This window comes from Salvia miltiorrhiza, chromosome 2 (genome assembly GCF_028751815.1).
Source record: "Salvia miltiorrhiza cultivar Shanhuang (shh) chromosome 2, IMPLAD_Smil_shh, whole genome shotgun sequence".
NCBI lineage: Eukaryota > Viridiplantae > Streptophyta > Magnoliopsida > Lamiales > Lamiaceae > Salvia > Salvia miltiorrhiza.
Window position 1 is genome coordinate 27,831,362 of NC_080388.1, and position 26,332 is coordinate 27,857,693.

A 26,332-nucleotide genomic window follows, 5' to 3' on the forward strand; every position below is an offset into this window, starting at 1 on the left:
GGCAACGGATAACGCAGTTCTTTTTGAAGGAAGATTGTGTGTTCCCCATAACGAGGAACTGAGAAACGAGATCATGAGTGAAGCTCATGACACGCCCTATACCGCTCATCCCGGAAGTACCAAAATGTACCAAGATCTAAAACAGAAATTTTGGTGGGACGGGATGAAACGAGATATAGCCTCGTTTGTAGAACGTTGCCTTGCATGTCAGCAAGTGAAAGCTTTACATCAACGACCATATGGGAAATTATAGCCATTGGAAATTCCAGAATGGAAGTGGGAGCACATAGCGATGGATTTCGTGACGAGTCTACCCAAGACAAATAGGGGCAACACATCTATTTGGGTAATAGTAGACCGTCTCACGAAGAGCGCTCATTTTATACCGATTCCAATTACCCATGGATCGGAGAAACTAGCCCAACTGTACATTCGTGAGATTGTACGGCTACATGGAATACCAATATCCATTACTTCAGATAGAGATTCAAAATTTACTTCTAGATTTTGGATCAGTTTACAGAAAGAGTTGGGAACGAGATTAAACTTTAGCACCGCCTTTCACCCTCAAACAGATGGACAATCAGAAAGGACAATTCAGACCCTTGAAGATATGTTGAGGACAGTGGTGCTAGACCGAGGAGGAAGTTGGGAATCAGTGCTGCCATTAATCGAATTCGCCTACAACAATAGTTACCAGGCAACCATTGATATGGCACCTTATGAGGCGCTGTATGGAAGGAAGTGTAGATCACCACTTTACTGGGATGAAGTGGGTGAAAGAAAAATCCTTGGGCCAGATGCAGTAAGCGAGATGATTGAGACCATCCGCCAGATTAGAGCAAGAATTAAAGAGGCCCAGGACAGACAGAAGTCTTATGCTGATACCCGACGAACTGAACTACAATTTCAGATTGGAGACAAGGTTTTCCTTAAAATATCACCCTCGAAAGGGATCGTTAGATTCGGTGTTAAGGGTAAGTTGAGACCCCGTTTTGTAGGACCTTATGAGATCCTTGAAAGAATAGGTCCCGTAGCGTATAGGTTGGCACTGCCACCTAGCTTTGGAAACGTCCACAATGTGTTCCACGTGTCACAGCTGAGACGGTACGTGTTTGACCCCAAACACGTGATTCACCAAGATGAAATGATTCTTAACCCAGACTTGACGTACGAAGAAAAACCTGAAGCCATTTTGGACCGAAAGGTGCAAGAGTTAAGGAATAAATCGATCGCGTCAGTCAAAATACTGTGGAGACACCATGGACCAGAAGAAGCAACGTGGGAACTTGAGGACCAGATGAAAGAAAAATACCCAGAACTTTTCACATAGGTATGCAAATTTCGGGACGAAATTTCTTTTAAGGGGGATAGTATGTAACGACCCGACTTTTTATTAAGGATTATATACTTTTAATTACTGATTTAAGGATTTATTATGGTAATTAGAGTTCAGCATCCATTAATAAAATACGAACTTATATGAATTTGATAATTTATATATGTGATGATTTATTTTTTTTATTTTCAATAGATGATGCACTCAAAATATATTTTGAGTCCATTAATTTATTGTGGAGAATTTAACACTGAAGTGTTAAATATGAATCTTTTATCGATTTTTACTTAAGCCCATGAGTAATTTAATTTATGTTAGAAGCAAGCTCAAATGGATTTTATGCTTCAATAAGAATTAGGCTTATATGTCTTAATGTATTTAAATGAGTTTGGAACCATATAATTAATATATTAATCTCTTAGATTTTTTTTTAATGATTAAAGTTGAATAATCCTAAGCATGCTGAATCCTAGCATGCTGAAGAAATTCTTACTACGCATGCTGAAGGAAATTCTTCAGTCTTACATGCCAGCTGAAGAATTCATACCTGTAAGTTGAAAAAAATTCCACAATCCTCATCCATCCAAACCACCCCATTTTTTTCTTTAAAACCACAGCCACTTTCACCATTCTCACACCACCATTTTCAACTACTGCAGCCCAATTTCACAGCAAATTTTAAGGTAATGCAACAAAGAAATTTCTGCATCTTTCCATTCTCTTCCCAAATTGATTCCTAATTTTTGTGATATACAATATCTGCAGAGACTATTATCCACCTACTCAAGGTATCATCACCCTCAGAGAACCACCAATTCATACCAATTCATACGGCTGTTCTGATATTTCACAACATGATTACATATGCACATATGAACTGAAATTTACAGACTAGTTCAGTTTCAAGAAAAGAATTTCAGATTTTCAATAAGCATTTACAGTATTTGATTTCTGCTCAAAATCCTATGCTATTTTGTGAACTAAATTGTGGCTTGAACCTACTGTGTGTGTGAGTCGAAATCAGAGGGAGGCGGCAGCCGCGGTGGCTCGTCGCCGGCGACGGAGCGGCGGCGGTGAACCTGCCGTTGTCTCCGATCTGCCAAGAAAGGGAAAGAGGAGTTTCAGTTTTTAATTTAAAATGAAATGAGAATAGGGAGATCCGGGGCTTACCTTTGTGAGACGGTGCTCGGCTCCTCACAGCGACTCACGGCGACGGCGACTCCAGGAGAGGCGGCTGCCGGATTCTTGCTGCCAACGGCAGCGGCTGACGGCGGCGCTCCTCCAGCGAGCTGCTGGCCGTCGATCGCAGGCCAGCCAGCGGCGACTCCGGGCGAGCAGCAGCAGCTCCAGGCGGCGACAGCTCGACTCCCGGCGAAGCAGCAGCAGCTCCAGCGGCTTCCAGTCGACGGTGCTCGCCGAGATCCAGTTGCAGCGGCGGCGGATCTGCCATGGAGGAGAGGCGGAGGCGACGGAGCGGCGGCGTGGTTGCGCTGCTGTGCCTTTCCAGCGGCCGAGATTGAGAGAGAGAGATAGAGGAGAAGAGGGGGGGAAGAGTTCAGGGAGAGAGGAGGAGAGGCCGCGCCGCTCGCCGGCGGCGACGGCGCCGTTGAACGGCAGCGGCGGCGGCAGATCGAAGAGAGAGAGCAGAGAGAGTAAAGAGAGAGAGCAGAGAGAGTAGGGAGAGAGAGAGCCGAGAGATAGAGTTAGAGAGAGATAAGCTTGTGTGTGTGTTGGGAGGTGTTTGTGTGTGTATATTTAGGTTAGAAAAGGGAGCCGGGTTTGGGCCGGGTTTCAGCCGGGTTTGGGCCGGGTTTCAGCCGGGTTTGGGCCGAAAATATTGGGCTCCCTCTTGGGCCGATTTAATTAAACTCTTGGGCCGATTTAATTAAACTCTTGGGCCGATTTAATTAAATTGTTTGGGCCTTATTCAAAGAAAAACATGATAGACTTAATTTATCTAATTAATTTGGGCTTATATCTATTTAAATTATTTGAGCTCTTAATTATTAATTTAAATTGAGCTTGATTAATTTAATTATATATTGACCTTTAAATTAATTATTTAAATGGAGTTCTTTATTTCAAGTATTTATAAATGGATTATAAAATGAAATATTTCGAGTTAAACTCTCATTTAAATTAATTCTTTTCAAATGACTTATTAATATGGATTATTTGAAAATGATTAAACGATTTTAAAAAAAATAAGAAAGCATGATCTATGATGATATAATTTATCTATGTAATATTATAGGATTTGTTTTTAAATGACGGAATATTTGACTTGATGGCATAAATAGAACGAGTTATGATTAATGCGCATGTTGATGTTCGAATAAATAGTTTCGAACCTAAATGATAGTTATGTGATAATGTTTTGAGTTAAAGGTTTTGACGAGATAAGATTAATTCTTTCCAGTCCACATTAATTATTACTTGGACTCCTATTATTTATTAATAATGGGTCTCGAATTTATATTACTTGGGCTCCTACGATTTAATTGATTAAGTCCAATGAAATTTATTTATTTAACCCAATAAGAATTATTATTTTAGGCTTCTTTATTAATCCTAATTATTTTAATTAGTGATTAATATTAAAATTTACTAATTTTTAAAGGGTGATGATGGGCTCACTTATTGGGCTTCATGATTTTATTATCTTGGGCCTCATTTGTTGGGCTCTAGAAATTAATTGATGTTGGGCTTAATATTATTAATGCATTGGGCTTCGAATTTATTCTTTTGGGCTCAAATTAAATTCCTTTTGGGCCTTGATTATTTTATTTTAATTGGGCCTTCATAATTATTCTATTATATTTAATTAGAGAAGATTTTAAGACTTACTAATTATTAATTAGTAAGTGAATTAGATTATTTTAAGATGAGTAGATTATTAAAGATTAATAATCCGACCTCATAAGACGAGCCTTAATTTCTTAAATAGGATTAGCATCTCATAATTTAATTAAAGGAATATGAGTCATGCATAATCTTTTCACGCATCCTCATTTATTGAGATTTTTCGAGAATTAGAATCTTATTTTATTTTCTCGAATTAAAGGTCAAGCACCAGAGTTAGAGCTAAACCGTGAGTCTGCTATTCAGGTAGGCTTTCTACGTATAAACTAAAATTATATATTAGAATTGTTAAGACTTTATGCTTATGAATTTAAATGATATTGTCAATGCCTAAATGCTTTATGTTTTATTATTAATTGCCTATCTGATGTTAATCGAATTCGGATTCTGGATGGGACCGCAAATCCCTTCGGAATTAGTGTACACCTTGTGATCGTGAGTCATCTAGCGGGTTGGCCGATCATAGTGTCCGTAGAGGGAGGCCTCCCTCTCGGCACGAGTTACTGATATGGTGATTAATGATATAAAATACCTGCGCGGGTTATTGATGAAAGAAATGATATTATGTTTGGTAAATACGAGTCTTTAAAGGAAAACCCTCGTATTTTACTACTGTTGAAAGGCTTGACAATAAAATATTATGCATGTATGTAAATTTCGGCAAGTGTCCACTAAGTACTTTTGTACTTAGCCCTGCATGTATTTTTAAATGTGCAGGTTGAGCGGTGATCGAGGATGTAGTGTGCAAGCGGAGCTTCTGTCAATCTAGGACGAGTACCTCAGAGTAGAGTATATGTCTTCATACATATATTCAAATTATTATTCCGCTGCAAACACTGATTTTACTAAGACATTATGTTATCTGTCAAAACAATATGTACTATTTAATAATGTACTCAAACTCGTTGAGTACCCCTTTGAATAATATTATGTACGGTCCCCTTGTGGCCTTCATTGATTTCTAGATATTTCGATTGATTTCTTTATACAAGTCAAGTCATCAAGAAACCGAATATGCCCCTTTCTAAATCCCGCTCCTAAATTCCCTCCCTTAGTCGCGGTTTTCCCGAATTTGCTATCCTTAGCAAGTGCGGTCGTGACATAAAAGCTACATGCACGAGGTATTATCATCAATTTTCTGTTATTTTTGTAGTTGGCGTTGAAGATGAAGCAATGTGATTTTTAAACTAATTTCGTATGTGTTTTTTGAGCTGATTTTCTTGCATTTTTTTGTTCAATCACGGTTTAGTTCAAATTTCAACGTCGATTTTAATTTTTTATTTTTAAACGACATGATATAAAACGACGTCGATTTATGCCATGTCATTAAAAAAATAGAATATAAATTACGTTATCGCATCCGGCGAGCCACATAACATTTATGGTGATCGAAAATTGGACGCGAGATATTTTTGATACCAACTCAATAGATTGGGATTTTAGACGATATTTCTTATAGTTCAGGATTTACCTTTTTCAATAATAAATGAAAGTTTTGAGGTATTATCTAAAAAAAGGATTTCAAATTGGGGGATCTCAATTTAGAATTCAGAACCCTAATTTCGGCCCAACCCTCAAATTCAAATTCAGTTACTTGTTGAGCATCTCGAGCTGTCACTGAAAGCGATCAGATTTAGAGCGAGAAGCAGCGGATGTCGCGCGCGCATTTTCGTCTTATTTCAGTCGTCGCCGTCCGTCGATCTCCACCGTTGTTGCGCGTCGTTTACCTTCCCTCAGTTGTCCGATCCCGGTTGGCATCTTGCCGGCATTTGGCCCCCAAGGTGCGGCCATCACCCCCGAAATTCGATTTCCAGATTTTAATGCAGCATTCTCTTGTTTTACGAAACTTATTATAAGATCAGAAAGTATACAGCTACTCGTAGTAGGAAGGGTTGAAATATTGAATATATCAATGAAATAATTGAGTTCTTCTCCAAATTAGTTAGATTGTTCCCTCGGTGAGAGAGAGAGGTACATCTCCTCATCTGGCCTCCAAGTCAGTAATGGTTATTGTTGCATTCTCCGACTTAAAATTTGGTGATTTATAATTTCCCACAGGGCTGCTACTTCTTTCGATAAAAAATCCAGGCTCTTTTGGTTCTGCCAAAATTGCTCCATCGCTTCCTAACATTGAAACCACAGATGACATGTTTGGCCTATCTTCTGCAAATTTCTGAACACATAATAATCCCACTTGCATGCATCTCTTCACTTCACACTCCGCAAATGTATCATTCAAACACTCATCCATCAACTCCAAGACTGAAGATGTCAGATTTCACCGAGAATTTTCCATCGATTGCATATTCGGGAGCCATATATCCACTGCATAAAGTTATTGATCTTAAGGCCACCATAGAAAAGAATGAAGCGAGGGGGTAATAATGAAGTAATTTGATGATATAGAGAAAACTTACTATGTCCCAATAACTCTTTTTGTTCTAGCAAGAGATTGATCCTCTTCAAATATTCTTGCCAAGCTGAAATCTGATATCTTTGGACTTAAATTCCCGTCTAGTAAAATATTGCTCGTTTTGAGATCCCTATGAATAATCTTTAATCTTGAATCATGATGGAGATATAACAGTCCCCTGGCGATTCCCATGATAATTTCATAACGCTTAGGCCATGTCAACTGTGTTCTCCGATATTGATCTGCAAGTGATTGAACACCATGTGGATGTTAATGATGAAAGTATGGGATTTCACAAGCACAAGAAAAAGATGAAGGATAAATCTGAGTATACCAACAAGAGAAAGATCAAGACTTTTATTCTGCAGGTATTCATAGATTAACATCCTTTCCTCTTCTTCAATGCAACATCCCAAAAGTCTAACGAGGTTTCTATGTTGAAGGTTTGCAATCACCATAACTTCGTTTCTGAACTCTTCGAGACCCTGATGTGAGCATCTGGATAATCTTTTGACTGCGATTTCTTCTCCAGATGGCATGTTCCCCTGCTTATGCATGTTAGTTTACAAGTAAGGCAAGTATATTTTTGTTGTTCGACTTCAGCTTTTTCATTTAGTACATTACCTTGTAAACAGGACCGAATCCTCCAACTCCAATCATGTTTTCCGTGGAGAAATTATTTGTTGCTTGCATAATAGTAGCCATTTTGATCACAGGTAATTCTAGATCCTCATTATTCATTTTCACTTCTATGAAGCGAAAGGGAAAATTAACTAATGCTTCAGTATTCGCTCGAAGTTATGCTTTGATTAATAATAGACTATATCATATTATTTAGAGCAGTCCACTACAGAAGTTGAATTGTTACCTCGCGTCTTTAGTCTTGCCATTAAAAATACACCTCCATTGATAAAAGCTGAGATGAGAACACCAGAAGCAATTGATAACAGTATTAATTTCATAGGCCTTTTCTTCTCCTCCTCCTCCGCCTCTAAACCCGTGCTAGAATCTACAGGGAAATTCATAAGTCAATGTCATTCTGGGCTTCCATCTGTAGGACTAAAGGGGCACAGACACCAGATAAGGACAGAGATGTCATCCGGCTTGCAGTGTGGATTTTCAAGTTTATAGGTAAATTCGTGGGTGATAACTTTACAGTTACACCATACTAATTTACACAACACATATAAAATGTACTTCTACATTTACTTTCAATTTCCTTCACTCCCTCTTGGTTCTACTTAATAGCATATCATGTACACACGCATGTCATACTAGTCATGTCATTAACTCAATCAGCTTTATATTTATGATGGTTACTTTATCACAATCCTGCATCTTGCTTTCTGTCTGACATATGCTAATCTAAATTTCTTATGGATAGTAACATAGGGAAAATAAGAAATGAGTTACCTAGCTCAGAAAATATGTTTATTGATTACTACTTTAATGGAAACGACTAGGATTCACAACATACATGTAATGTGAAATATATCTCTAGTCTCCATCTTAAGTTCAGAGTTGAGATATGCTGATCTAGATAGTGTTAAGAAATGGTAATTATGGAATAAGATACCTAGTTCAGAAACTGGCACACGGATGTAGATATTCTGCTTGCTATCTGCTGTAGAAAGTTCTTTGGTATCAATGAGTTCAGTGAACCACATCAAGCAGCCACTACCTCCATTAGTAATGAATGGATTAGCATAAGCAGTGCAATTACAATTTTTAAAGCACTCAGCTTTGCACTCATCAAGGCTCATACTTCTGTTCAACCAAAAACTCAACATGTCAGGATATTTCACCCCTCTAACCTCTAGAAATCCATCTTCACCATGGCAATTCAATGGTGTAGTTCTAGTGCATCCACCCGACCAATCTTGAAGGTCCCAATAATTTTGAAACTTAGGGGCAAATTCCTTGAAACACTGGCATCTAACTGGGCTGTCAGTCCTAGATTTGCAAATACTATTAGGACCACAAATACCATATTCATCGCATGTATCTTGAGGAAATGTGAATGCACGATTCCATTTGTTTTTTTGGGCATTCAGCGTATGGCGCATGATTGTAGCTGATGGATCTAGTGTTACTCTTACGACAGCCGTGCTGTCGTAGGGCTCTTCTGCAGATATCAGCCTCTCTTGTCTGAAAACGGGAAAAAATTTGTACATGGCATTGGGTAAGCGTGGACCACCACCAAAATATAACCCATTTCACTTTCCCATTCGGTATACTTTCACCGTCCCTCTTCGAGTCACCATGTCAGGCAAGCCCTTGTTTTCGATCCTGAATATGAACTCCCCAGGAGAAGGGTCATCAGCATTTCTCCATGATGTCAAATATCTCTCCACACCTGAATCTGCATCATCGACCAATTTCATCCCCTGCAAGAAGGTGTCAGTTGGATAATCAAAGCTCTGCCATAGGTAGCCTTCCATTGTGTTGTCTACAACAACCAAGTTTCCAGAATCCAGCAGCTGTAAAACTGGATTTCTTGCTACCCCGGATGAACTCGCGGACCAGATAATGCTTTTGTCATTGCTTATAACAAGACTCCCATTTCTGGAAAGCATGAAAAGTGGTGCATGTGAGGCAGTGATGGGATCGTTTCTGTTTGCAACCCAGACTACAACTTCAAGTGTGCTCGTGTACCATATTCCCAAGAATCTATTTAGAGATTTTCCAGGTGAGAAAAAACCTATTTCAAAAACTTGGTTTTGAGAAACCAAAGTATCCCAGCCCAAAACCATTTACTTCCTTTGCAAATTTTATTTGAAAATTATTATAGTTTCGAGTTATTAATATATATACATTAGTCGAGTTTGTGATGAATTGATGAATCTAGTCCCGCCCCTAATTAGATAAATAAATTTAAATTACATATTACGACTTTAGCAATAAAATTTTATGCTCAAGAATATTAAGTCATATTTGGGCCAATAAAATAAACATTTGCAAATCTTCTATATTGGGCCTTATGTGTATTTTATTTATATATTTTTCCTTGGGCTGAAATTTAAGCCCATAACATTTTATAAAATCAAGGCAATACGTGTTTTTCTTCCTTAGCCAAGATCTGTATTAAATTTTAACCACAAATTCTAAGCTTATTTCCATCAGCCACGATCTGATTTATGCTACAGCCACGTCTTGAGCTGCAAGCACCATTTCAGGCCTTCTTATTTAAAACATCAGCCTTTATCACCTCTGTTTTCCACCGCCTCAGTTTTTCCAATGTTAAATTATTTCATTTTCTGAAAATAACTCAAAAACCCAGCAATCAGCTTCTTGTTCCATTCCTTTCGACTCAAATGGTAATTTATTTAATTCTTTCTACAGTTTTTGTTTCAATACAGCAGATATTCTCTATTTATTTTGAAAGGATACAGCAAATAGCCTTCCACAGAGATACTTATTGAAAACGTAACACCTTGAATTTCAGAAACCCCAGGCACCCAAATTTCGGATTTAATGAAATGATTCATCTAATCTAAAACACATAGAATGAAATTAGGGATATAGAAATAGAGTAGTGATGAGGGGTGGATGAAGGGGCTGTGACTAGACGGCGCCACTGGGAGCCGCCTGTACCACGGCGACCAACGGAGAGGGGCAGGGGCGGCAGCGCTAGGTCTCGGCGTTCTGGTCGGACAGAGGAAGGAGGCGGCTGGGCGGCGCCGCTGTCGACGCAGGGGCGGCGATGGTGGTGCTGCTGTCGGCCAGGAGGGAAATAGACGGTGAAGGCGACGATGGGCAGGAGAAGGTGGCGGCAGGGGTCGCCGGAGAAAAGGGGCGCAGCTGAGGCTGGTGAGGCGAGGACAAGGGCAGGGGAAGAGGGAGAGAGTTGAGGGAAGAGGGCGAGAAGTGAGGGGAGAGAGGGAGATAGGAAGAAGGGGAGGCAGAGCCGCCGGCCTCCGGCGACGGCGCGGCCGTCCGGTGGCGGCGGCAGGCAGGAGGCCGAGAGGGAGTGAGGAGGGGGCGTGAGCTGCGTGAGTGTGGAGTGTGTGTTGAAGTTGTAGGATTTAAGTTAGGGCAAGAGTTGGAAGTTTGGGCTTGGGCCCTAGGGTTGGTTTTAATTTAATTGTTGGGCTCTTATGTTAAATGGGCTGGACTTCATATTTTAAATTGCATTATTAAGTTGGGCCTGATTATTTTTATTAAATCCCAACTCAAATTTTAAAGAAGCATACATTTTATTATTTGATTCATTAGACCAATTATTTTCAAATAATTTTATGATAATAAATTCTTAAGATTTAAACTACTATTAGTATTATTTTAAAGTTTAATTAGGCCCTTACGTTATATTATTTGAATTTATCTGACTAGGTGCAGCGCGACTAGGCAGGCCCGTTCCTGACATTTCAGGGGCCCTAGGCAAAATAAGATAAAAGGACCCTTTATATAATAAATACATATAAAAATGTCAATATCACATCTAACATGGTCTTGCATTATCACATCAAATTCTGCAATCATTTCAATCAATCCCAAAAAATTACCATTGCTATCTTGATATAATTTTTCATTGGAACCACGAAAGGCAAGATTATGTTTAGCTAGACATTTCACAACAGAAAATATTCTATGTAAAACTTGTCTCCAACGCTCTTTCTCTTTCATAATTTCATCTTGCACATATTTATCAATGGTTTCATTTGTATTCAATCTCATTCTCAATTCATTCCAAGTCTTCATATTAGACATATGTTCAACACTAAGTTCATGTTGTTGGAGTCTTTGGCTAATATGTTTCCAATCATGTAATCCTTCATTTGCCAACAAACTCACATTACTAATAGATTTGAACAACTTACAACAAAAACAATATACTTTATCAACATATTTGCAATAAACCAACCATTTTCTATCCCTAGTCTCACCATTGCTAAGCTTTCTAGAATAATATGCATATGAAAAATGTCTAGAATTTTTATCTATGGGAAACTCACAATTCAATTCTCTTATAGGGCCTTTTTCAACTAAAATGTCTATTGCTTTGGTATCAAGATTATTCCAATTTCTAGGATCATAGATATCAATAGGAGGAATAGTCTCTTTTTCTTTAGTAAGAGTAACAATTTCTTCTTCTTCTTCAATATTAGACACATTTGGCACAAAATTATGGTCAATAGAATCATCAATTTTATTTTCCTCATTGTCTAAATTTTCATTTGATGGATTCAAATTGTCATGAGAAGAAGAACCATCCTTTTTCAAAAGTGACGTTGGTGACCGGTGGGCAGCCTTTTTTCGGTGGTCGCCGCCGGTGGCCGGTGCAAGAAAGTGACGTTGGGAGTAGGGAGTTACAAGCAAAACAATTTTCTGGTCGGTGCCTCGGTGGGCTGCCTTTTCCTTAATTTCTTTTCCTTTGGAATTGCAAAAGAGACGTTGGGAGTAGGGAGTTGCGGGAAGAAGGAAATGTTGATTAAGAGAAAAGGAGGCAAAGTCAAAAAATAAAAAAGAGGAAAGGGAGGAAACGTGTGGAATTGGAAAAGAAGAAAGGTGGTTGTGGGCCACTTTTTTTTTAATTGAAAATGAAGATTGGACTAGTTTTAATGTAGTTCTTTTTATATTTGGAGGCCCAATACATATATGATTTTTTTTTTATTCCTACATAATAATTACATAAAAAAAAATTTTTGGGGGCCCTATTTTGCCCTGGGCCCTAGGCGGCTGCACCCCTGGCCTAGGCCCAGGGCCGGCCCTGCGACTAGGGCATGGATTTTAATTTGAATTATCAGAATTTGCTTTCAAGTTGAAGTTCAAGTTCAAAATTCAGGTGTGAGATTTATTTCAGTACATGTTGTGGTTAATTCTTGTCCATTTTAATACTATGTGTTTGCCATATGTGTTGTAAATTCAGTTATATCGCTAGGGGCCCGCTCAATGGGCTCAGGACTTCACCGTCCTTGGTATGTCACAATGCGATTTCATGTTACAGTTAAGGTTGCAACCTATTCGCCAGGGGCCCGCTCAATGGGTCCAGGACATTAAAGTCCTTGGTATGCCACCGTGCGAATTTCAGTTATCAGTACAGTGCAGTGCGTATGTGTTGACCATTTTATTAACGTGGACAATAATTGCATGTTCTCACACTGAGTGTACCATGTATGCTCATCCCATATTTAACATTTTCAGGTTTTAAAGGCCGGAGGCGCGTGGAAGGTCGAATGGCGAGTCAAATGTTTTTAATTTAGCTATAGTTAAAACGTTATTTTGAGTAAAGTTGTTTTAAATAAAAATTTATTTCACTATTTTCTCGTTAAATATTTATTTATAGTTATGATTTTTCAGCATGCGTTTTCATTTAAAATTTAAATTGAATTTGGGTGTCACACAAAGTCTGCCCAATAACAAGCGTTTGATTAGAAATAAGTTTGTTGTCGTTAACAGCTCCAACTGTTAAACTCAGTAAGGAGATGGAGTGAAGCAGGGAGCAGAAGATTGTAGTGAAGAAGAAGAACGCCATGTTCAAATCTGATTACATGTCCAGCTCCAGAAATAATTCTGCTGATCGCTCTTGGGTGAAGAACAATACCGGAAAAAAGTAAATATGAAATGGAAAAGTCAATAGTTGAATAAATTCAAAGGTTGGACGAGACTGGCAACAGAATCAAAGAAATTCTTCTTTGAATTTTCTTCTGCATAAGTCATATGCATGCCGTGGTAGGTTTGAAATTGGTTTACTTTTTCTGGAACTTCTACGCATATATGAAAGAAAAAAGTCATAGTATTAAATACTCCCTCCAGTCCCGCTATTTATGACACATTACTTTTTTACACGGAGATTAAGGAGAAGAAAATTAGGATAAAGGTTTGTGTGTACAATATGTTTAATAATGAGTTTAAGGGATATTTATCATTGCTATTTCTTGTAAATGAAATGCAGGCAAATTCACAAAATAAAACCAAGTAACAAAATTGAATGAATTAACAAAACAAAGAGAGGGTGGAGATGAATCTTATGAATAAAATTCCAGAATCCAAATATCAGGAAAAAAAAAATTCACCAAGCAACAATAAAGATTCCAGAAATCAACAATTCACGAAATTAACAAAAATCAAGAATAAGATTCCAGAAAATGTATCAAATCAAGAATAAGATTCCACAAAAATCATGAAATCAAGAATGAGATTAAGAATAAGAATGAGATCCGGAACAAGAACAAAATCAACAAAAAACAACAGTGGCGTCGTCACACTCAATCCGTCGTCGGGCCGCTGCTATGGTTTCACTCAGAGGGAGTGGAGGCGCGACAGTGGAGAAACTCAGATCTGGCGCAACACCGGTGCTAGGGTTTCACTTGAAGGCGAAGGAGGCGGCGGTGGATGGAGCAGGCGCAGAGGATGCGGCGGCGTGGAGCAGGCGGAAGGTTTGGGAGGCGGCGGGCGGTGGAGACTCAGGCGCAAAGAGAGAGAGAGAGAGAGAGAGAGAGAGAGACGATTGCAAAGTGGAAATGACCTTGAGTTTGGGCTCGAAGAGTTGAGGCGGCGCTAGGCAAAGCCGACGAGGGTGTGGAGGCGGTGGAGGGTGGTGGCAGCGCTAGTTAGGAGATGGTGGTGGAGGAATGGAGAAGAGGGTAGAGAGAGATGGAAGGGGCGTGAGTTTAGAGAGAGGGAGAGTGTGTGTTGCAAAATAATTAGGGAGGTTTATTTAGGTAGACAATTAGTGAATTAATTAAGCTTTAAGTGACCGTTATTATTTTCCAAAATAGAAACGTGTCATTTATGTTGGGACAATCCAAAATGGAATATGTGGCATGAATAGCGGGATGGAGGGAGTATCAATTAATTCAGAAACTTTAACTTATTTTGTTTCACCACGATTTGAAAAATGTTGTAATAATATGTATTAATAACTTTTAATAATTATCTTACTTTAATAAAAAAAAAATTAAGTGGTCATATAAATGTGTAGCGAAAAAACTAAATATTAAAACTTATAAAGCACATTCATAAAAGTATAAAAAAACTAGCCATTTGAGTAAACTAGTATACGCTCATTCGTGCGATGCACGATGGACATCGAAATTAAGAGGTATTCAGATTAAAAAATTTAAGGAGGTTAGTAAATTTTAAATAAAAATATCCTTAAATTTTATGAAAAATATTTTAATACACATTCTTCATAAAGAAGGGGATTCAAATATTATATGAAATTTATTCACATGCCTAGTTTATATATGGATTGCTTATTGTGAAAATTATATTTTTCATAAGAATGTGAGAATACTGTATTGAATTTATAAAGTTAATGCATTTATATATATATATATATATATATATATATATATATATATATATGAAGATGTTCTAATAAAAACCCCTGTTAAAATGAGAACTAGGAACCTAATCTTAACCTTTTAAATATTAGATCTAGTGGTTAGGATTTAGTCAACAAAAGAAACTATGCATCTATTATATTTTACTGTGCAATTAAAAAATATGCAATTTATGCAATTGAAACCAACAATGCAAAATACTCAAGCAAATCGAAATTGTGCATCTATGCAATTGAAACTGTGCATCTATGCAATCAAAATTGTGCATATGTAGTTTAATCTCAGCCCTCTATTTTATTTAAATCAATGGTTTTAAATTGGTTCCTAGTTTTCATCTTAAGAGGGGTTTTTATATTAACCCTACCCTATATATATAGAAAGGTTAAACAGAGAATGCTAAATATTTAGAGAATAGAGAATTCGTGAAACAAAAACAAACAGATCTACAATTTTTACGAACAAATCAATGTACCGCATGAACAGCAATTTGCCCCGGGTTCGAATCCTGCTGGTGGCGAGTTTTTCTATTTTTTTACTAAATACGTCTGTTCGTTTATTATGTTGATCTGTTCGTAACATGTATAGACTTGTTTAAAGTGAAATATATAGTAATAATTCTCTGTTTAACTTGACCCTATATATATATATATATATATATTACCAAAAAAATATTGTTAAATTAAATAAATATAAATCATATGTTCAATTCTACTTTTTTTTACTGGAAAAATAAATTACAAATCTATGAATTTATTTATTTTTTTCTATTAGATTAAAGAATTCTAAAATAAACCAATATAAACTCCTACACCAAGTTGGATTTAAAAAAAATATAATTAAAACTCATGTAAAACTCAATTGTATATCATTAAATTTCATATTTTTATATATAACCAATACGAAATAATCTATTGAAGCAATCCAAACATACGACAAAAACATATGAAAATAATTAAATGCACGATGGTCCTTATCTCTCTACACTAATAACAATAAAAAAAACCTATAAGTATAACGCAAAAAGAAATTATGAAAAACTCATGCAAGTTTAAAACATGAATATAGTGAAAAAATAAAATAAAAACTTGAAATAAAAGAGTAATAAAAATAATTGCAGTCTTGCATAATAAAATGTACATAATTTTCATGATTTCATAAAATATTTTATGCAAATAACAAAAAAGATGAAAACTAACTTCATTTATAAAATAAGAGAGAGAAAGAGATTAATTTTTAAAAAATTAATTTGAATATCTTCTTTTTAGTTTAAAGTTTGTTTATATACTATTATAAATTAAATTAAAGCTCATGTCATGATATTTAATTTGATATGCGTATTAAAATTTTTAATTAATTTAAATGTATAAATTTTTGGAAAAATAAAAATTCTAAATGTAAAAAAAATTAAAGAAAACAAAACGAAAATTAAAAACTTGCAAAGAAAAAGAAAAAGGAAAAAAGAGGGAGAGAGAGAGAAAGAGTGATTGACGGGTAGTTGGTTAGAAGTGAGAGAAATTGGTTAAATTTAGAGAAAATGGGAGAGAGAAAATTTGGCGGTAAAAAGTTACGTTATACTGATCTTTTATATTATATATAGATGATCAATAATACCCCTTTGATGACATGAGAGAGGAGAGACAAAAGATAATGAGATTTATTTTATTTTATTTTAATGTAAAAGGAAAATTTTGCATTAGACTCCTTTTTTATTTATTCTTATAAACGATGGTTAATCTATACGAATAGAAAAAGAGCCTAAGACAGTTTAAGGCACAATTTGTAGATTGTCTATTTTATCTCTATTATATATTTATTATTATATTTATAAAATATAAATCTATTTTGATATACATTTATTTGTCACCCAAATCTATAAAAAAAATACTTTATATTTATAACTACTGATAAGGCTTATAAATAAATATATTCATCCAATAAATTATCTAATAAAAGTAATGAATTAATAAAATTTTTTAAATAATAGATTATCAATTAAAATAACATTATACAACGTACGTTCTTTCTGCTAGTAACGGGAAAAAGAAACAAGTAACCACAAGATGGGAAAAAATGTTGTGCTAGATAATCTTCTGAATCTGATAGGCTCAAAAAACATACTCCCTCCATCCCAACGAAAGCGGTGCATATTCCTTTTTGAGCCGTCCCAATAAAAGTGGTGCATTTTTTTTTTTTGGTAATAATTTTACACTATAAACAATGTGGCCTCACATACTTTTACACTACAATTTTATTATCTTTAAATCACGTGTCGAAAAGAAGCGCACCGCTTTCGTTGGGACGGAGAGAGTATTTAACTTTTCTGAGCAATATGATATGAGGTGATAGACATCACCTATGGCACCGTTCATAATTTCAATTTTTCGTGCATCGGTAAGTAAAGTAATTAAGATCTCCAATTTCAATGCATAGCTAAAAAGAGAAGACTACAAATTCAGGAACTACTTAAACAGAATAGTGATAACACTTTAAAGGAGCTTATAAGCTCATAAACAGCTTATAAGTTGTTTTGAGGAGCTTATAAGCTCAGCCAAACACCCTCTAAGTTTGCACACTAAAGGAAGAAGCCTTTGGTCTTGGGATTGTTGGATTTGTATACTGAAAGCAAGAACGTTTTATGTTTGTATACAATATTTTCTGTGTTCACTATTTAATCTCCTATCTGATTGTGCTCATGATTGCATATGTATGTCCTTTATCTCTACATAAGTTGATTATATGGTGATTAACGGATCATAGAAGGTCATATGATTGGAATAAACTTAAGAGATATAAATAGATCACAACCGAGATGACTCTAGGACGAGTCGTTGGTCTAGGCTGCAGTATAGATGGAAATAGTTTGTCTTGACTATTTGTCTATACTGGTACGTCATAACGTATTGATAGGATCACAGTGAGATGTATTCTTCTATCTAACATAAGTGAAGAATCAAGATCTCAGTGACTTAATAGAATCTTAATACTAATAAGATTTCAGATATATATGTTGATTCGTGTATCACTTTGATTTACTATGGGTGAGAGTTATATATTAACTTGAGTACTCTGTATCTTGGGTGATAGCGGTCAATATATGATATTTGATTATCTGTATTAGTACTCGTGTCCGGTATATGATAATGACATCCTCTTAAGGAGCTCAATAAGGCTTATTGCGTTAAACCCTGCAGGTTGATTAAGTTCAGGCGCAATAATAAGGTTTGAGTGGTACTGCTTAAGGATTACAAAGAGATTAATTAATTTAAGCTGTCAGAGCTCTAATTAATTAATGGATGTCGGATATTTTAAATACGGAGATTTAATAAGTCTAAATACAAGCCCCGACTCATCATCGGTAATAAAGGGGTAAGTCAGTATTGATTCTCTAGTGGAATGAATTAATACTTATGAATTAATTGTGATCTGGGCTGATCATAAGAATTAATTCATTAGAGGCCCATCTTTATTCCTTGCATCTGATCTCTGGACTGGCCCAAAGTCTCCTGAGCCCAGTAGGAGTAAAATTCGCCCACTACAGTTATTGGTGCCCTAGGAGTGTGTTTTGTCTATAAATACAGCTATCTGCTCTCAGGATAAGACATACAAATAATCAGGGTTTTAGAGAGCAGCAGAGGGCGTCGTTTGTAAGTGGCTGAATTCTCCTTGGGAATTCTCATAGCTCGTTGTCCATCGAACGTTAGGAGTTGTGAGATACAGTTCAGAAGGTCAGAACTAGAGTCTTTCAATTCAGCCATCGACATCTTCTACATACAATTCATAAGTAAGTGATTCTAACTCCAATGTGCAGCACTTAAATTCATAGGAGCATGTTAGGAATTAATCGTTGTATGGTGAATTAAGATATCCGAGAAATAATTCTTTTGGGGCTATAATCCTTCAGGGATAACTGATAAGATAGTTCTTTCAGTATCAGTACATGGCATGGCAGCACTAACATTTCTTATCTCATCAGATGCAAGGTATCTGCTCCATTTATGTTCCCCTTTTGAGATTCGTCAGCAGATGAAACGACGTCCTCAAAACTAGTAAACATTAAAACCTGGTAATATTACATTGGATTAAAACATACTCCCCCTGTCCTATAAAAATCGCCCTAGGAGGAAGTGACACGAGTTTTAATAAAAGTCGTTAAATATGTTATGAGTGGAGAAATGGTCCCACTATAGATAGTGTTAATAATGATAATTAATTGTATTGTGAGTGAAGATAGAGTTCCACCATATAGTAGAATATGTAAATAAGCTAATATATGAAGGGTAATCTATTGTGGGATAGTGTTCATAAATGGATTATGATTATTTTTTGTGGACACCCTAAAATGAAAAATTAGGACTATTTTTATAGGACGGAGGGAGTATAAACATTCATTTGTCAGCTAAAATTTTAAAATAATAATATTTTAAAAAGAGAAAAAAAATTGAGAAGGTAGAATTTTAGAATATCTTCGATTATGGAATATTCTGTTTCATTTTGGTTAAGGTATGTAAATTAAATTTTAAAAAAGCACATGTTCTAAGCACACAAAATTAGACACTAAATTGTACACAAATGTGTTTTTATACTTCGAACTTAGTTTTTTGGTTGGTTTGTTATTACTATAATACGACTCGAGCTCCTCCTCTCTGCATCAGTTGACTCATTGCTTGGGTTTACTCGAGTCAAGCCTATGGGTCAATCGATGTAGATGCTCTAAGGTACATGTTCTTGCGTACACAGTATTAGACACAAAACTGTACATAGATGTGTTTTTATGCCCAAACATAATTTTTTGTTACTAGAATGCATAATATTTTAGGCCAAATATTGTATGTATAATACATTTATTTTCAATTACAATATGCCACAAAATTCTTACAGTATTAATCTATATCGGTGGTTATAAGTCGTTGGTGATCAGGAAATTTATTACTATTATTTTCGTACTAATTGATTCCTATTTAACATTAGAGAGGTAAAACACATCAAATAGATTATTTTCTTAGTATATAGGATTGTATCTTAACTTTAGGGAATGTTGGTGACGAGGACAAAAATATGCATTGCTTGAAGATATGAAGATCAAATCAGATTCAACCCAAATATGTTGGAAACAACGTTGTTGACCCTAAAACAACGTTGTTGATCACTTCGCAGGCCTGATTTCCCGGACCTAAACTTACCTAAAAGAGTCCCAGATTATTCGGCATGGAGGAGATCAAGACAAAATACAAGATAATCATCAAGAGATTGAGTCCGATTTCAAGCTTAAATAGAGTCATTTTCCTACTAGAATTCATCAAGACCAAGAGAGCAGAGAGAACCATGGCAACTGCCTGCAGCGCCATGGTTACCAAACCATGAGGTTAGAATGATTACTGGAGGAGAAGTGGATGGATCATTCAACAGAGCCAGAAAAGCTATGATCAGGACTGCCAGGGCCCAGGCAGGACAGGTAATGATTGTTACTACCACCAACCTAGATGCAGAAATCTCCTTTGGCCCAAAGGATGAAAGGCCACTAATGAGGCCACATAATGATGCCCTAGTGTGTACTGTAGAATTAGCAAGTTGTCTAGTTCATCGCATCTTCGTCGACACAAGGAGCTCAGTCAATATCTTGTACTAGGAGCGTCTGCAACCTATGAACATAGATGCCTGATTGAAGACAACAGTAGACCCCCTTTATAGGTTTGCAGGAGAGATGGTGGTCCCCTTGGGACGTATTGAATTGCCACTCACATTAGGAAGTCCAGCAGCCCGACGAACCAAACTAGTGATGGTCAAGAAACAAAAAAATAGGGACGATATCGGGGTCTAAAGAAGATTTTCTAGAAGTGAAAGAGCACTGTAACAATCCGGAACAAGCCCTAATTACACCAGGGGGACAATTTATGAACATCGAACTCATACCAGGGAAAACAAGTTTCACCACCAAGATCGGAACAGATATGAGTCCAAAAGTACATGAAGAGGTAATAAAGTGCTTAAGGGGGAAAGCTTATGTGTTTGCATCCAGCACCGCAGACTTGAAGGGAATCAATCGCAACTTGGCAGAACATAGGCTTAACGTGGATCCAAAAATCAAGCCTGTAAAATAGAATTTGCGGTCATTCGGGACTGAGAAGGAAGCTTCTATAAGAGAACAGGTCCGAACACTATTGCAAGCAGGACATATAGTAGAGGTACAATATCCGACATGGATATCTAATGCAGTGATGGTGGCTAAAAAGGAAAAAACATGGAGAATGTGCATGATAACACTCATGTTTTCATGGTTTTTAATGTTCATATAATGTCAATTTTATAGGAAACTGAGTGTTGGATAGTTGTTTTGAGCTTATATTGCTTTATCTTGTTAAATATGATACTTGCTTGTATTTTGGTGATTTTTACAAAAATATTGAGTCTGAATTTGGAAAAATGGTCTAAATGAAAGTTGTAGATCATCGCAATACGAGTTCGTAAGCCCAAACGGTTTGCAAATCCGAGTTCGGACGAGGAAGATATGGTCGAAACAAGAAAATTGCGCGTAGCAGTGAATAGTGTTCGACGGGAATTTATGAATTTTCAAAATTTTCGAGTTTTATCAGTATTTTCAAATTAATCATAATGATTGTTTGTTGGTGGCTTTTGAGTTTGATGCTGATGGTCTTGATGGGTTGTTTTGCTGGTTTAGTTTTTGTTTATTGATGATTTGTTGCTGGTTTATAGTACAAACATGGGAGGTTAACGGGTGTTGCATCTGAAATGATAAAACTTTGTGCTTATATGTGTTGCATTAATTTAAGGGATTAGATTAGGCATTACATGTGTAAAAAAAACTTTACAAAAAATGCAATTCACATGCGTCAAAAGACTTTACAAAAAATGCAATTTAAATTTGTCTAATATGCATCTTTAGGCTCTAATCTTAACTCATGCACTATCTCCATCATCCCTTCTAGGCTTCTTATATCTTTCAAAAACTGGATACATTGTTGTGCTAACTTCATAGGAACTTCTAAATTAAGTGGGAGATTATCACTCCTTATCAATGTCCATTTGCCCATGTGGGGAATTTTGTAGCAGTTTTGCCCTTTAACCCTTCATTATTTTGATCATGCATCCCTGTAGACTAAGAAACACATTGTTAAGGGTTACGAGAGATAACCTTTCAAATGTTTGAACGGATGTTTTTAGTAGCTCATCACTATATTGCATGTTGTCTCAACTTGTAGAGATTGGATGGTTCCAAACCATGTCAATGGCATTACAATTTGGATAATTTGGTGGTTGTTGTACCAAAATGATGTTGAAGCCATCTTGGCTTGCAGCAGCCCTAAACTCTGGATCACAATCTTCGATATGTGGCTGTGCGTTGTCTTATTATATGAAAATTTGCTTGCTAGTTCCAACTAGCCATTTCTCTTTAATTGCAGGTATAATCTGCAATTAATGGGGCATAAAACATTACTTTTGCAGGTTGCCCCACCTTTATTGTAGTGGTAGTAAGCAATAAACTGGTACTGTGTATTTTTAGGCATTAAAATGAGCAATAATGTGGTTGCCTTGTATTTAACTCAATCAAATGCAGTTGGTAGTAAACATAAACATTTATTGACTATTTAAAGCACAATTACATTTGGATGAGCTATTAAAGGTTGTTAGTATAGTCTTTCTTGAAATACATTGCATATATATTAGTATCACGTTGCATACCTTATTGATTAAACATTTTTTAATCACCTCATTTGTGATAGAGTCGATAGCCTTGGTCTCTAGTGTGTCTGCAATCCTATTTTTACTATTTCTCTTGGCTTATACTTGCTTTGTGAATGGAAAAATTCCAATCTTGTCATCAAACAATACTTCTCAATTTTTGAATAAGCACTCGCCATGTCAAGTCAGCCAGTCATTCAGTCTACAAACATCACACATAAACATGATTTTTGAAATAAATTTCTTGCTCTTACACGTCCTATGTGGCTCAACCTCTCCCGGGGCTAAATAAAATCTGTGTGAATCTTTAGTGATATAAAACCACTCATCAATATGCACGGTGTTGTGCATATTCCGAAATATGATTTTGTTAAGTATTATGTCCAATTCTAATGCTTCTAGACTGAATCTTAATCGTAACAGCTTAATTGGTGCCATTAAATCAGGCCTAATGACTGAGGTATGAGCTTTGATCAGCCCTGCATTCACTCATCTTCCTACTGTAGTCTTGCTTTGTCCTAAACCGACATCAGGTCTTCTTATTGTGCTTCTTTGAGTGTATTCTAGACTAGAAAGTAATGTGATGTCAAGGTGCACAATCTTGTTTATCTTTCAAAATTTCTTACCACTTACAAGATGTTTGACTTATCCTCTTTCTTGTTGTTTCTTTGCAGTCCCCCACAGCCTTGACATCGTGTGTCGTGAGACAGAGAACTTGAGTTGAGCCTCTTTTAGCTTGCCTCGAGGTGGTTTTCCGTTGATGCAGTCTCAAAGAATAAACTGCACTAGCTGATTTTGTTGCTCGGTAGATAGGTTCTTCACCATGGCTGAAAACCTTGAAGTTTTTTGTTTTTTAGAAGTGTTATTGTTTGTATGGCTGGTTTGGAATTTATAGGACTGATGCACAAAATTTGGGTGAGAGTTTTGAAAGTTTCAACCCTAAAATTTAGGACTCAAAATGTGGCGCCAATTTATTTATTTTTTTCCGGTTCTAAGGGATGCTACCATGCAAAGACTCGCTTTCTAATTTAATTCAAGTTGTTTTTGTTGCATTCTAATTTTCATATATGATGTTTTTTTTGGGTTAATTTGCTATAAATACGCCAACTTTCGCCGATTTTGAATTTAGACATGAGTTTGAAAATCTGCCTGACAATACATAACCTTTGCACCCATTTTAATTTTTGGCCCGAAAAAATTTTCCGACGAAATACGTGGCATAATCATCCGACGTGTTCAATTCTTATCTGACATGGCTTTTATTGACAAAAAAACGGCCTCGTTTTGTATACTAAGGCCAGAGCTGCAACATTAGTTTCTTTTCCAAATTAGGGCTACGACCAAAAACTGAAACTTTGAAGAATTGTTGAGGAAGGACGAAGATGGCGGAAAGGTAAGTAAAGTTATATATTTTGTATGAAATTTACTGAATTGGGTGTGTGAATTTGTTGATTTAGCTGAGTTTTTTTTTTCTTTCTATTTTTGAATTTGCAGTGCTTTTAGATTGTTTATACAACATGGTGGTTGATTTCATCTAATTAACAATGGGGGTGAAGCGTATTATGGTGGAAAAACCGAGTGTCGTAGTGGGCTAGATACTGATTTCTTTGGCTACTTCGATTTAGTTGAAGAAATCAAGAAATTAGGTTATGAGTCATTTGAACACATTTGGTGTAAGGATATGGATGGGAGTGCTTTTAGCTTAGTTGAGGACGACACTGATGTCCTTGCTATGTTAAGTCAGATGACTCCAACTCGTAGATATGTTAGAGTATATGTTGAGGGCTGTAAAAGAGCTGCTGCATTGACAATTTCAGAGGGTGGTAATATAGTCATTGAGAATGAAAATGGGGATAACTTGGACACACCATATGAGGCTAGCCCAGAAGTGCAACGGCCTACAAAAAAGTCTAAGGGAAAGGAGAAGGTTCAGGAGAAGAGTAAGGTTAAAGAGAAAGTGGTAGAGACAGTGAAGGAGACTATCAATGAAAAAGTGAGGGAGAAATCAAGTGATAAACATGTTGAGAGGATTACTAAGAAGGTGAGTGAAAGCATATATGAGCTTATGACTGAAAAGATTACAGAGAAGGTCAATGAAAAAGAGAGTGAAAAGGTTAGTGAGAAGGACACAAATAGAGTAACTGAATCAGAGAGGGCCGAATTGTGTAGAGAAGAGAGTGAAGAAGAATCTGATGATGAGTATTTGCCTAAGGATGGGGAGGAAATTGAGGACAGCCTAAGTGACAGAGAATTAGCTGATGATGATGAGGAGTACATGTCAAGCCGTAGGCAGGTAAGAATTGATAGGGATACTTTCAATGATATTGGTAGATACATTGGAAATGACAATGATGATGTTGTTGGGGAGGACCAAGATATAGCGTTGTCTGATTATGAGGATAGTACAGATGGGGTCTGTCCTTATGAAACTGATGAGGAGTTTGATGGTGTTAGAAACAGTGTTAGAAAGGTTACTTATGATCTGAGATGTGATCATAAGAACTTGGTTCTTGAACTTGGGATGAGATTTGAGTCTGGGCAACAATGTAGGGATGCTTTGACAACCAAAGCCATCTGTGAGGGGTGGAATTTGCATTTCAGTAGAGTGGGTAAGGAAAGATGTGAGGCAAGATGTGAGGATCCATGCAATTGGAGTTGCTATGGCAGTGTAGTGAAGGGAGAAGGCACCTTTGTAATCAAACGCCTTTCATCAGAGCCTCATACATGTAGGAGGAGTAGGGATAACCTGCTGGTTAGTTCCAAATGGATAGCAAAGCAATATTTGAATGTTTTTAGGATGAGGCAGAATTTTGCAATTGATGATTTGAGGGCAGATATTTGTGAAAGGTATGCTACAGAGGTGAAACCAAACAGGTTGTACAAAGCAAGGACGATTGCTTTGGAGACATTGAGAGGGTCAGTGGATGTTCATTATGCCAAGTTGAGAAATTACTTGGCTGAAATGATGGTGAGTGACCCAGAAGGTAAGTTTGAGCTGTTGTGCAGTGAGGGAGGTGTGTTTAGGGGGTTATATATTGGGTTTAGTTCAATCATGAAGGGTTTCAAGGCCGGGTGTAGGCCAATCATAGGATTAGATGGGTGTTTTTTGAAAACACATCTTGGGGGGATGCTACTGTGTGCTGTGAGCAAGGATGGGAATAATCAAATGTATCCACTATCATGGGCTGTGGTGGAGGTGGAAAATGAGGCCAACTGGAAATGGTTCATAGAAAGGTTGATAGAGCAATTGAATACAGAGCAAGGTGGTGGGTACACATTCATTTCTGACCAACAAAAGGTCAGTGTTTACTAAAGCTTAAATCAATTGATTTCCATATATTTGTTGTCTAATATCCTTCCAAATGCAGGGACTGACTAAGGCATTGGCAGACCTAGCACCTATGTCTGAGCATAGGAATTGTGTTAGGCATGCTTATGTAAACTGGAATAAGAAACATAAAGGAATCAGCTTGAAGAATATGTTTTGGAATTGTGTGAGGAGCACATATGTGGAGGAATGACAAGAGGCAGTGGAGGAGATGAGAAAGGAGTCAGAGACAGCATATGTGGACTTCATGGACAGGGAGCCTAATAAATTCTGTAAGGCTTTCATAAATACTCATTGCAAGTGTGATATGGTTGACAATAACATAAGTGAAACATTTAATGGCTATATTGTTAGGTCTAGAGGTAAGCATATAATAACCATGTGTGAGGAAATTAGGTGCTATG

At 36.7% G+C, this 26,332-nt stretch overlaps 1 protein-coding gene, 2 long non-coding RNA genes and 1 pseudogene across 5 annotated transcripts; 1 reads left to right on the forward strand and 3 right to left on the reverse strand.

The window, feature by feature from the left end:
* Window positions 1–2,267: 2,267 nt before the first annotated feature.
* On the reverse strand, window positions 2,268–3,136 carry LOC131007736 (uncharacterized). Its single transcript, XR_009096243.1, has 2 exons — window positions 2,510–3,136; window positions 2,268–2,435 (listed from the first exon to the last, which is right to left on the reverse strand). It is a non-coding gene; the product is annotated as an uncharacterized LOC131007736 (long non-coding RNA).
* Window positions 3,137–5,707: 2,571 nt separating this feature from the next.
* Window positions 5,708–7,719, forward strand: LOC131007714 (uncharacterized). 3 transcript variants are annotated; one of them, XR_009096211.1, is made up of 5 exons: window positions 5,708–5,982; window positions 6,789–6,982; window positions 7,058–7,183; window positions 7,250–7,330; window positions 7,630–7,719. It is a non-coding gene; the product is annotated as an uncharacterized LOC131007714 (long non-coding RNA). The 3 variants fall into 3 exon arrangements; XR_009096209.1 differs by having other exon boundaries at window positions 7,058–7,330; XR_009096210.1 differs by lacking the exon at window positions 7,630–7,719 and having other exon boundaries at window positions 7,058–7,354.
* LOC131007679 (G-type lectin S-receptor-like serine/threonine-protein kinase At4g27290) lies at window positions 6,082–9,287 on the reverse strand (annotated as a pseudogene).
* Window positions 8,831–9,367, reverse strand: LOC131007700 (G-type lectin S-receptor-like serine/threonine-protein kinase At4g27290). Its single transcript, XM_057934632.1, has one exon. It carries the CDS (start codon window positions 9,365–9,367, stop codon window positions 8,831–8,833), a length of 537 nt encoding a protein of 178 aa, XP_057790615.1.
* Between the last annotated feature and the right edge of the window lie 16,965 nt (window positions 9,368–26,332).

What these genes read in the sequence shown, in the direction of transcription:
- LOC131007700 (XM_057934632.1), bottom strand. Translation starts at nt 9,367, where the DNA reads ATGGTTTTGGGCTGGGATACTTTGGTTTCTCAAAACCAAGTTTTTGAA.